This window comes from Pteropus alecto, unplaced genomic scaffold, assembly GCF_000325575.1.
Source record: "Pteropus alecto unplaced genomic scaffold, ASM32557v1 scaffold25, whole genome shotgun sequence".
Lineage (NCBI taxonomy): Eukaryota > Metazoa > Chordata > Mammalia > Chiroptera > Pteropodidae > Pteropus > Pteropus alecto.
In genome coordinates this window covers 4670390-4683497 of record NW_006441955.1, presented here as the reverse complement: position 1 = coordinate 4683497, position 13108 = coordinate 4670390, and the positions used below count along the sequence as shown (strand labels likewise).

The 13108-nt window shown below is 38.0% G+C and overlaps 1 protein-coding gene across 2 annotated transcripts in view; it reads left to right on the top strand.

Annotated features, from left to right (window-relative positions):
* LOC102881310 (thioredoxin domain-containing protein 12) overlaps window positions 1-13108 on the top strand; it is a 25839-nt gene that overhangs the window by 9207 nt on the left and 3524 nt on the right. Inside the window, exons 2-5 of one of the 2 annotated variants that reach the window (XM_006919193.3) lie at window positions 4361-4421; window positions 10115-10167; window positions 11052-11125; window positions 12783-12852. In XM_006919193.3, the coding sequence (XP_006919255.1) occupies window positions 4361-4421; window positions 10115-10167; window positions 11052-11125; window positions 12783-12852 (258 nt within the window). Of the gene's footprint in view, window positions 1-4360; window positions 4422-5997; window positions 7775-10114; window positions 10168-11051; window positions 11126-12782; window positions 12853-13108 lie in introns of those variants that run through there. The other variant, XM_025052059.1, reaches the window with a different exon arrangement.

The following is a 13108-nucleotide window of genomic DNA, read 5'->3' as shown; positions in this document are numbered from 1 at the left end:
TCTCTCTGGTTTCATATATTTGTTGGCCATTTGCATCTCCTCTAGGGAGAAGTGTCTGTTTAGCTTCTCTGCCCATTTTTTGATTGGATAATTTTGTTGTTGTTGTTGTTGTTGTTGTTGTTATTGAGTCATATGAGTTCTTTTCATATTTTGGATATTAGGCCCTTATCAGAGGTGTTGCTTGCAAATATATTTTCCCATTCAGATGGTTGTCTCTTTACCTTGTTGATGATTTCTTTTGCTGAACAGAAGCTATTTTGTCCTTATTCTTAAAAGATAGTTTTGCTAGGCACATAAGTCTCAGTTTAGAGATTTTTTTTTCAGCATTTTGAAGATGATATTCCTCTGTCTTCTGATTTCTAGTTCGTTCCTATAAATATATTGACCTTTTGTAGGAAATATATCATTTCTCTTTGAAATAACTTTTAAGATCTTAATATTTTTGTTGTTGTACAGTTTCACTACAATTTAAGTGTGTGTGTATTTTGTTTTTGTAATTGCCCCAGGTATTACATATCGTACTGCTTATATCTGCAGATTTATGGTTTATCTCAGTTCTTGAAAATTCTTAGCCATTATCTTTTTTTCTTTTTAAAAAATTCAAATTTATTTTTAAGTAGGTAATATATTAAATAAATCCATTAAAAGATAGGTTTTTCCTCCCACTGTTGTTCCCCAGTCATCTAGTATCCCACCCCAGTAATATAATCTCTTCAAACATATTGTTTTCCTTCATCTTTTCATTCTGAGACACCAATTTTATATATACTGGTCTTTCTTATCTATCCTATATCTCTTGGCCTCTTCATATTTTCTATCTACTTATCTCTCTGTGCTGCATTCTGGATAACTTCTGATCTATCTCTACACCTGTCTCTAATTTCTTGTTTTAACCTATCCACTGAATTATTTTTTAATTAATAGGTTTTTTTTCCAAGCAGTTTAAGGTCTATAGAAAAATTGATTGGAAAATATGAAGTTCCCATGTAAGCCCTCACCTCTCCACCTCCCCTCCACTCCAGTTTCCTCTATTAACATCTTGCATCAGTGTGGTACATTTGTTACAATTGATGAAGTAGTGTTGATACATTATTTTTAACTAAAGTCCGTGGTTTACATTAGGGTTCACTCTTTGTGCTGTACATTCATTCTATGGGTTTTGATAAATGTATGATAACATATGTATTAGTTTGCTAGGGCTGCCATAACAAATGCCACAAACTTGGTTAAACAACAAATTTATTTTCTCACAATTTTGGAGGCTAGATGTTCAAGCAAGATCAAGTGTTTGGCAGAGTTGGTTTCTTTCTTGTAGATGGGTATCTTCTTTCTATATCTTCACATGGTCTTCCCTCTATATGTGTGTGTTCTAATCTGTTTTTCTAAAACATACTGGATTAAGTCCCACCCTAATGACCTCATTTGAACTTAATTACCCCTTTAAAGACCCTGTCTCCAAATACAGTCACATTCTGAGGTGCAGCAGGTTGGGACTTCAACGTACTGAATTTGATGGGGGAAACACAATTTAGCCCATAACAAACAATATATATTGGCCGTTATGGAATCACATAGAATAGTTCTTTGCCCTACCTATTCACCTCTCCCTCCCCATGAACCTCTGGCAACCATTGATCCTTTTACTATTTCCATAGTTTTGCCTTGTCCAGAATGTGTCATAGTTGAAATTATGCATTATGTAGCCTTTTCATATTGGCATCTTTCACTTAGCAATATGCATTTAAGTTTTCTCGTCTTTTGTGGCTGAATAACTCATTTCTTTTTATCCATAAATATCCATTGATCTTATATGTCAACAACTATGTTTTTAATTTCTAAAATTTGTTTTGTGCTTTTATAGATTTGCCTGTTTATGTGTTGTTGCTTGCCCATTTTTGTGATCCCATGTGTTATTTCTTTAAATGTTCATACGTAGTTATTTTTGTATTTTGTGGCTGATAATTCTAATCTTTGAAGATCTCGGGTCTAAATCTATTTGTTGCTTCTGCTGAGTATTACTTGTAGTAACTTGTTCTTTTACATGTTTAGGTATCTATGATTGTGAGCTCGTAATGGTTGTTGATCGTTGGCTATCCTGGAAGCCTAAAGTGGCGAATGCTTTTCTCTACAAAGATTTGGCATTTGATTTTTCTGGAAACCAGGGGTTACTATTGATCTGGAATTGCTCAAGTCTCTTTCGACAGTGGAATCACTTAGTCTCTTTTGACAATGGGTTAACATTTTGAAAGTCCATTTTATCTCAGGTTTATCTCCTTCATTTTGCCACATCATAATGGACATTTGCTTTTCAGGTCAGCCTTACCTTTTACTTGTTGGTCACTGATTATCATCTGGTTTTATTTTATTTTATTTTATTTTATTTTATTTTATTTAGTTATTTTTAATTGAAGAAATTATTTTAATTTTTTTTCCCCTGTCTACCTCATCTGGTTTTAGCTTACTTTGTTTTTGTGTTATTACTGTGAGCCCAGGAAGTACATTTTGAAAGTCTGCTTTATTTAGGATTTTATTGTTTTCTAGGTGGATATCCCTCTAGACTGTCTAATTGGGCATCCTGCCAAAGGAGAAGTCAGTTGCCTGAGTTTAAGTATTGACAGGTAGAATGATGATGATCACATTAGGCACTTTCCAATTCTCCTGAGCATCCCCCCAATTTCACCCTCACTTAATCATACATTCTTTAGAATTAGACTTTGGGCCCTAGGTAAGTGATACATTTTCTCTTGGCCAGCAGTCCAGGCTATTAGGAATTAAAAGGGATGATGGTTAATTTGGATTCTGCCTCCATGTGCTAATCTGAATGAGCTGTTTATTTCTCAGTTCTTGCTCTGCACTGATTTGAATTTATTTCCAGGAAAGAAAAGCCTGGAAGACAGTGTAATAACTGAAAAGTCACAAAATTGAAGTTTAAATCCCAGCTTGGCAATTTACCGGCTATGTGACCTGGTATAGGTTATGTAACTTCTATGAGCCTCAGAAGTCTCAACTGTAAAGAATAACAAAAGCTGCTATTTACTGATCATTTATAATATGCTAAGCACTGTAACAAGTTATATATAAATATTTAATATTCAGGAACAACCTTATGAGACATAGCTATTATTATACATATTTTAAGAAGAAAATGGAAGTATAGAAAGGTTAAATAAAAGATTATTATAAACTATTGCCAAATTTAAATGATAACACATGGTGTGCCAGGCACATATAAAGTGATCAATAAATAATAGCTAGCATTATTATGATCACTAATATTTTCCAGATATAAAATTAAGTCATTCATATGATATGGCCTAAATAAGTTTCATTTACTCTCAATAAACATTTTATGAAGCACTTACTATGGCCATGTGCTAAATGCTAGGGAAACAGGAGGGAATAAGACAGGTATGGTCCCAGCCCTTAGGGAATTCCCTTTAGAGTGTGGGAGACAGACACATCAACATTTACAATACAGCCTGAGAAGTGCTGTTGTGAGGCAAGAATAGGGTGCTTTGGGATTCAGGGAGTTTTTACCAGAAGAAACGCCCTCTAGGTTTTTACTTGAAGAATGAATTGGAGGTGAGGGTGGAAGGAAAGGCAGAGGAAGCAGTGACTATGAAGGCTGTAGGGGAGAAAGTGCATGCTGCATTTAAGAAAAGGAAAGTAACTTTGTGTGTAGGATTTTAGGAAAAGTGCAGAAAGTGAGCCTGGAGAGGTGGGCAGATGCCATGTTCTGAAAGACTTTGTAAGTCATGCTACGAGAATTTGACCTTTCTCTTTAGGGCATTGGTAAGCCTCTGAAAGTTTACCAGCAGAGATGTGCTTTTAAAATGTCACTGGCTTAAATGTGGGAAAGATAGTTGTTATTATCTTGATTTATAGATGAAGAAATTGGGACTTGGAGAGCTTACTTCATTCATAAAATTTCCACATTTTGTGTGAATTTAATAGGAAGTGGAGTCACACATCCATGTTTTTCTGACTCTAAAGCTGTATTGCTGTATTGTCTCCGACTAGTAATGATTTGTTTTGCCCTGCTTAATGTTTACTCATTTATTCTTACAGAATTATTTGCATACTCTGTTAATTTACAAATCATTTTACACCTAGTATTTAATTGAATCTCATTAAAAACTATGAATAGGCAATATTATCTCCATTTTACAGGTCTGAAAAGTGAGGCTTGAGGTATGGGACTGTCCATGGTCCCACACACCCAGAAAGTGATAGAGCTGGGACTTGAACACCACGCTTTTGGCAGAGGAAAGCCTTTTATATCGTCGAACATGCCACACTTCTTTCTTGGGTCTTTGCCCTTTGTTCCCATATGAATGTTTATAAGGCTCTTTCCTTCCAGGTTTTGGAGATCACATTCATTGGAGGACACTAGAAGATGGAAAGAGAGAAGCAGCCGCCAGGTACAAGATATGGTTTTAGGTTATTTATGGTGGTAAAACACTTTCCAGACGTCAACTTAGCATTAATTTCAAGTGAAGGTTATGCCAATGCAGAGCAAGAACTGGGTAGTTGCCTGGTAACAACAACAGTAATACTATCTAACATATATTAAGTGCTTACTATGCACAAGACAGTGAATTAACTTATTTAATTTTCACAATAACTCCTTTGATGTGGGTATCATCGTTATCTTCATTTTAGACATGAGAAAACTAAGGCACAGAGCTGTTAAGTAAGTTGTTCAAGATCACACAGCCAGTAAGTTGTGAAGCCAAGATTCAGATGTAGGCATTCTGGCTTCAGAACCTGTACTCAACTAGTAAACCTTACACCCTAACAGTCTCAAGTTAATACTCTCAGATTCAAAGTAGATTTAGTCTATGCACAGACAACTCATACAAAGGAGGAGGAAAAGGCAGACCAGGGGAGAGAAGGCTAAACATTAAGCTCAGTGCTTTATATGCATTAATGTATTTAATCCTGACAGCCTACGAGGTTGGTTCAGCCTGTGAAGAAATAACTTATTTCACAGGCTGAAATTATTTTTTTACAGGAGAAGAAATTGACATACAGAATGGTTAAATAACTTGACAATAGTTTACACAGCTTGGAAGTGGCAGAGCCGAGACTTGAATGTTCTCTACTATACTGTACTGGAGAGATACAAAGACCCAATATATATGCACCTACTTTATACATGCACACACTTGCACAGAAACTCACACTTCTACACCTACCAAGCTATATTGCTTGCTTATGCTAGAACAGACCCTGCAGCTTCATGGCTGAGTCTCACACCTGCAGGAGTAGGGTTGCCAGATCTAGCAAATAAAAATAATGGATGCCCAGTTAGATTTGAATTTCAGGTAAACAATTTTAAATATGCCCCATGCAATATTTGAGACATACTTATATTTAAAAAACCCAACATTTTTTGTTGTTTATCTGAAATTCAAATTTAACTAGGCATCTTGTGTATTATCTGGTAACCTTACCCTGAAGAAAAATTTCTATTAGTTTTTCAAGCTCTAAATCAAACGACTATTCCTAGATAAAATCTCCTGGGAGATTTTTCTGAGCAGTTTGTTTTTCTCCTCTGTACTTAACCTACATCTCTCCATTGTAGTATGTTATTCTGCTTGTAAGGGCCTATCTCTTCCCATTCAGACCTTGATCGCCTTTGGGAGAACATTTTTATTGTCATCTCTGAATCCCCAAACATGGAGATTTTGAATGATTGAGATAGTTATTGAATCAACAGATACTGAGAGTCACTGGGTGTGCGGAATGAAGGGGAACTAGCATTTGCGAATTGTCTTCTATATACTAAATATAGTGGTGATTGTTTTTGCGATATTTAATGCTTATTAAGACCTCATTATAAATAAATGGGCAAAAGTCTTTGGCTGCAGAGAGATCACATTCTCCTGAGGCCTGTAACATTTGACATAAATAACTGATGTCATTCTGGTCTCCATCTCCTTTTTGAGAGAGCAGGACCTGGGTCTAGTTGGCATAGAACTCTTGTTTCCATAGCAACAAGAGGTCCTTTAAGAGTCGAGGGAAACCGGAAGTGCCGTTTGCTTTCCGCTTTGCGTCAGACGCCGACAACCCGGAAGTTGATGCTCGCGATTGCACATGGCAGCGCCCTGGAAAGATGCCTCTCGTGGTGTTTTGTGGGTTGCCGTACAGCGGCAAGAGTCAACGCGCGGAAGAGCTTCGTGGGGTGTTGGCGGCTGAGGGTCGCGCCGTGTATGTGGTAAATGACGCGGCTGTGCTGGGCGCGGAGGACGCGACAGTGTACGGCGATTCCGCCCGTGAGAAGGCGTTGCGTGGGGCCTTGCGAGCCGCGGTGGAGCGGCGCCTGAGTCGTCACGATGTGGTTATCCTCGACTCACTTAACTACATAAAGGGCTTCCGCTACGAGCTCTACTGCCTGGCGCGGGCGGCACGCACCCCTCTCTGCCTGGTCTACTGCGTACGGCCAGGCGGTCTGAGCCGGGGACCTCGGGTGGCGGACGCGGAGGATAACTGGAGCCGGAACGTCAGTGTGAGTCGGCAGCCGCTCATTGAGGAAGAAGGGAGACCTCTGGCAGCCGGCACCCGTGTCCTCAGGGAAGCGCAAACAGTGGACTCTGTATTAAATGGGAGCGCCGGGGCAGACGTACCTAAGGAACTGGAGCAGGAGGAGGAAACCAGGGCTCCAGATCTTCGAGCTCTCGTGCCTCCGGAATTCGAGAAATCTGCAAAACATGTGTCCAGTGCCTTTTACCCGACCGAACTTCTGGAGGCCCTAACGCTCCGGTTCGAGGCTCCTGACTCTCGGAACCGCTGGGACCGGCCGCTCTTCACCTTGGTAGGCTTAGAGGAGCCATTGCCTCTGGCAGAGATCCGTGCTGCCCTATTTGAGAACCGGGCTCCTCCACCCCACCAGTCTACACAGTCCCAGCCCCTTGCCTCCGGTAGCTTTCTGCACCAGTTGGATCAGGTCACTAGCCAGGTATTGGCGGGACTAATGGAAGCGCAGAAGAGTGCAGTCCCTGGAGACTTGCTTAAGCTTCCCGGCACCACGGAGCACCTTCGGTTTACCCGGGCATTGACCATGGCCGAACTGAGTCGCCTCCGACGCCAGTTTATTTCCTACACCAAAATGCATCCCAACAATGAGAACCTGCCTCAGCTGGCCAACATGTTTCTGCAGTATCTGAGCCAGAGTCTACACTAACTTGAGAGTAAGGAGGAAAGTCATGGTTCCTTATCTAACCTCCCTTGGACTGTATTTCTCTGGGAATAATAATCTTGAATGTCTGCAGAATATAATGATGTGTGATACTAGAGCTATTGTGACTGATTTACTTACACTTTCCTGAATGCTCCTGTGCCAGGCCATGAGTTTACAGCATAAATTGAGACTAGAGAGAATAAACTAGCTGTAGGATCTTGGCAGATTTCTCCAGAAGACAGAGGTCAGGTGGACAGCGCTTGCTTAGATTGGGTTCTACTTGGAATATCACACACCATTGATTTCCCACATCTGAATTGTTGGAGACCAGACTGGATGGATGAATTGTTTTAAAACAATTGTGAACAGAAACTGAAGATGGCACACTTCTGCATTTGCATTGGCCCTTCTTTCATACCACAAATAGTTTGTTTTGAATATTGGAGCTAAATTTTTTGCTATTCTCTATCCTGGGGCCTGGGATCACAGAAAAATCCACTGGTTTCTGTCCTTAGGAAGCTTTGATTCTAGTGGAAGTGGAAGACATAACCACTAGATCATATAATCTAATAAAATCTTTTAGAAGAAGAAGAGAGTTGGCTGGAATTTCTTTTACTTAATGTAACTTAGCGTTCTTTATGTAATTAATGTAACATTTTAGATATCATATGTATTACTATTTTGCCTTTGACTGAAATGGTACTTCAGTAGTGCTTAGTGGGAGACTAGATGTTTTGGTCTAACCTAGAGTGATTATAACTTCTACAATATGCTTCATTTTGTATTTCAAGGCAAATGTCATTTTAAGCTTGTCTTTCATTGATTTCATTAAACAAATGGTAGGTACTTACCTTACCAGTGCTCATGGTTTTCAAAGATGAATTAGGTATAGTCTTTGACCTTGAGAAGTTAATAGTTTGGTGAAAAATACAGACAAGTAAACATGATTACAAGGTGTAAGGATCTGATGATCAGAGGAAGATCACAGAATGCTTTGGGAGTCCAGAGGAGGAAAGGACTAGCTTTTGAGAGAAGGTGGTTTTGTGTAGGCTTCACAGAGGGCTTAATATGTAAGTCACTCTAGAACAAGGGTCAGCAAAAGGCCATGTAGTAAATATTTTAGGCTTTGTTGACTATAGGGTCTCTTGCAGCTTATCAGCTTTGCCATTTTTAGCACAAAAGCAGCCATAGACAGTGACTATAAAAACGAGGGCGAATATGTTTTATTAAAACTATGTACACTGAAATGTGAGTTAATATTTCACTTTAACAATCACAAGGCACCAGTCTTTAGATTTGTTTTCAACCATTTAAAAATGTAAAAAAAATTGTATTTCACAGCCCTACAGAAGTAGGCAGTGGGCTGGATTTGGTCTGTCTTGTAATTTGCTGACCTCTGCCCTAGAAGGCAGAATAGAAGTTTGCTTGGAGAAAAGAGGAAGCAAGACATTCTAAACTGCTTTGTAAGTTCAAGGAGCTGTTAAAAGGATGGGCTGCCTTGGTTGTTGATGTATTTCTTGCTCATCAGGCAATCTAGACCACTTTTTTTCTGATATGTGAGAGGATTCCTGTGCGAAATGGAGGTTTGGATTAGGAAATCTCTTAAATCTTTTTCCAGCCTTCATTCTCTAATTTTAAGTTGATTGTTGATTTAGTTGGGTATAAACCCATAAATTCTGGATTGCCGTTCTAAATTGAAGTAGACCATAATAGAATATTTGGAGTCAGACTTATGAATTAAGTGGCAGAACCTAGATTTTATGTGGCCAAATATTTTACCACTTGAGAGTTTCAGTTTTCTCATTTCTTTTATGAGACCATTAGTAATATCTACCTTAGGATTGTTGTGAGGATTTAAATGAGATAATGCATATGAAAGCACATAGCACAATGTTGTATAATAAGTGTTTAGCTCTTATGCTATTATCGTAGTTACCTAAATCCCACTTCTCACCTAAGCTTGCCTTGCTTATTTGGTTTGTAAGCTTTTACAAATATTAGAGGCAGAAATCCATCCCCAATTTGTAGGCCTGTGATGAGATAGCGGAGTAATTCATTTGACACTTATTAAATTAATTATATTTAGAATAGTGGCTGGTACATAGTAATTGCTATGTAAGTGTTTGCTATCAATATTATTTTATGTGCCAGTTGTAGAGGATATAAACACAGCTAAGAGTTCCTTCCTTTAGGAAGCTCCAAGTCCAGTGGGGTGAGATGAGTAAATAATGGATACAGTTCAGTGTAGTATGCAGTGTTATAAGGGTATGTTGATATGTTGATACAGGGGTGGGATGATGGCTGCTTACCTAGGACCTTCCTACACGTTGGCATTTGAGCCTTGAGAGCTGCATGTGGCTAAGACTGGTTCAGGTGGATTGTGTTGCTCATTATTTTAAAAAAGAAGTTGCTTTTTCCTCTCTGATTATAAGAATTACATATAATCGTAGAAAACTTGGACATACAGAAAAAATATAGAAAAATCCACAATCCCATTATCCAGAGATAACTGCTATTATGTTTTGGTACATTTCCTTTGGTCTCTTCTCTGTACATAATTCCATAATTAAAAGCAAAATATAGATAATAATTTTATGTTCTTAACATTATACCAATGAAATTTTTTATTAATATTTTTAATGGTTATATAACCATAACATTTAGAAATACTATTAATTTGATGTTTTCTTCTACAATTTCTTCCCAGCTTTAAAGCCCAAATTTGCAGTTTACCGGAATGTCAGAACTTACTAATAATTTTATTATAATAATCTACTGTTATTGAATAGGTTGTCTTAAAATTTTCCCAGTTGAAATCATACTACATGACTGTCTTTGTACATTAATCTTTGTCTTCATAAGTTTGTCATTTCATTGGGATAGATTTCAAGTGGAATTATTAGTTTGTAATTGCTTTGTTTTGTTTTTAAGTGGATTGCCCCTGATGGTGATTATCCACAAGTCCTGGTGTGGAGCTTGCAAAGGTAAGTGCAAATGATAAAACCTCAGATGTGTTCTCAAATATTAACGTAAAAAAATATGAGCAGTGACTTTAGCCCAGCACTGCTGATTGCTTTAAGGAATACCAAAGAAATATATTGCATAGATTCTCTGGCTCCAAGAAATTTGCAGTTACATTTGCAAGGGATTGGAGGGTGAAGCAGTTAAAATATGGGATTAAGTGCTACAATAGTCACGTGGATAGAAAATGTTAGAGGAAGCTGAATTAGAGCCCGAGGTTATCTTACTTCGTAGCATATATTCTTCCTGCTATACCACGCTGCCACTTCACAGATTTTTTTCTTTTGTTTGGTATACTACACTACTTTGACTATGAACTTAGTGTAAATAATTAGTGTAATAATATATATACACATTAGTGGTAGAGTATTGTTACCCTACTGTCTATTACTTCAGTAGAAATTATTGAAATGTGTAGAAAGCAAATAGTAATAATTTTTTCTTTCGTATACCATTATCCATATTTTATAAATGAGGTAAAAGCTTCAGAAAAATGAAATCAGTTACTAAGAGTCACGTAGCTTTGCAAGTAAGTGTCAGAAGTTGGATCAGAATTCAGGTGTCCTGATTTCTGGTTCTAAAGATTAAAAAGAAAGAGAGGGGGTGGTTCCATAGAGTAATGGTTAGCACATCTGCTTTATACAATACACAGAAGGTCCTGGGTTCGAGCTCCAGTAGAGCCATGGCCCATATCCCGGGTGCACCAGGCCCCCTGGGTTCACCAAGCCCGGTTAGTCAGGGGAGGAAGTGGGGGGGAATTAAAAGAAGGAGGGGTGTTCTGTGAATCAACTCAGCAAGTTAGGGTTTGGATATAACATGTTTTCTTCCAAAATCTTTTTACCCCTAGCTTTAAAGCCCAAATTTGCAGAATCTACAGAAATTTCAGAGCTTTCCCATAATTTTGTTATGGTAAATCTTGAGGTAAGACTTCCAAAATTTATTTTTTCTGCTATGAGTTTAAGTCTTTACTCTTTTAGAATTACCATCATTAATGGTATAAAATCTTATTCAACAGAGCTGGCTGCTTGTATAAATGTATTTTTCTCTTGACCTTTATTTATTACTAAGGCTTACATCAGATATGTTTGAAAGCCATCTAGCCTCCACTTGTAGGAGGAAATAGGATAGGAGGGATTGGATAAGATGACTAAATTTTAAGTTCCCTTCATTCTTAGTCTATGATCATGACATGTTTCTATGTCTTTGTATAGCTGAACTAAAGTATAGTCACGCTTGCAGCCCACAACTCCCTGCAAAATATTATTCAGTTGAAAACATGCTCTGTGTTGGGCTTATATGTACAACCTTCCTGTTTTGTCATTAGATATCCTTTATGTACTTCGCGTAGACCAGAGGTTTTGGAATCCCAAGTCAGAATATCAGATCTTAGAAGGGATTTTTAAGTCATTGGTACTCTTCCCCATTTTACAGAACTTCTTAGTCCTGAAAGGGTAGGTGATTTAGTCAAGATCATAGAGCCTAATAAGTGATGAGAATAGGTACTAGGGCCTATCTGTGCTGCCTTTTAGGCTACGCTCTTCAAATGTGGGATACTTGGATGCTCTATAATGATACTTTTAGTCATAAATGTCTATAAAATAATGTTTACTTAAAACATAGTACTGGTAATTTTCTGAACACATCAACAATTAAAGTTGAGGCAGCTAAGGGATTGCTTATATAGCTAGTGGATAGCTGAATGCTGATACACCTTACTCAAGGCAAAGTTACATTAAATGAAGAAATGACCCAATTTAACATCTGAAAAGGAGATTATACCATAAATGACAAAATTACTATTTCTTCCTATGCATGTGAACTCCTTACCACTTTATATGGTAAGTTAGAATCTCCTCTCAAAGGAAACTGTTCTCAGTGAGCATTCCCTAAGTTAGGAGATTTCTTAAAAAGAAAGCTAATTGTGGGGTCATATCTCTTGGGAGGACTACTACAGTGTCACAATTGTAGCTAAAACATCAGTCTCTAATATTCATGCATTCAAGAAATACTATGTGCAAGTCAGGTATTGGGTATTGGAAATGAACAAAGAATAAAATAGATTAAATTTTCTGCCCCCATTGAAATTATATATGGGGACTTGAATATGGAGAGACAGACGAATAAATAAAATAAAATATATCGGAATATGGAGAGACAGACGAATAAATAAAATAAAATATATCGGACGGTGGTAAGTGCTATGGCTAAAAATGAAGGGTGGAGTGGATAGTTTGCAAAGATGTTTAGAAAAGGTGGCATTTGAGCAAAGATTTGAAGCAGAAAAGGGAGTAAGCCATGCGGATAATGGAGGAAGTACGTGGAGAGGGTAAAAACAAGTGCAAAAGCCTGAGTTAGGAGCATGCCTGGTTTTTTAATGACAGCAACAGCAAGCAGGTGGTTGAAATAGTCTAAAGAAAGGGTAAGACGTGAATTTAGAGAAGGGCCCAGGTAGCAGATCATGTATGGCCTCTTAGGCCACTGCAGGGACTTAGGGTTTTACCCTGAGTGAGAAGGGAAGCCACCAAAAGGTTTTGAGGAGAGAGGAGACATGATCTGACTTAAGGTTTACACTTTATAGGATGAAGAGGAGCCCAAGGATGAAGATTTTAGCCCTGATGGGGGTTATATTCCACGAATCCTTTTCCTGGGTAAGGCAAAAGATCTTAATCTGGGGATTCATGTTGTAGAAGGAGAGAGAAATGAATCAAGACACTGACATCACCTAGTGAGACTATACTGGGATAGCTGAAAAACAAAAACAAACAACCAGTTTCAAGAGAGTGGGAGAATTCTGAATGCCAGAACTTTAAGTCCGAGGGAAGCTTTTCTAACTGCTTTTGTGAGCAATGCCAAAGTATTGATCATTCATTTGCTCATTCAATTATTTGTGTATCTCCATAAGTC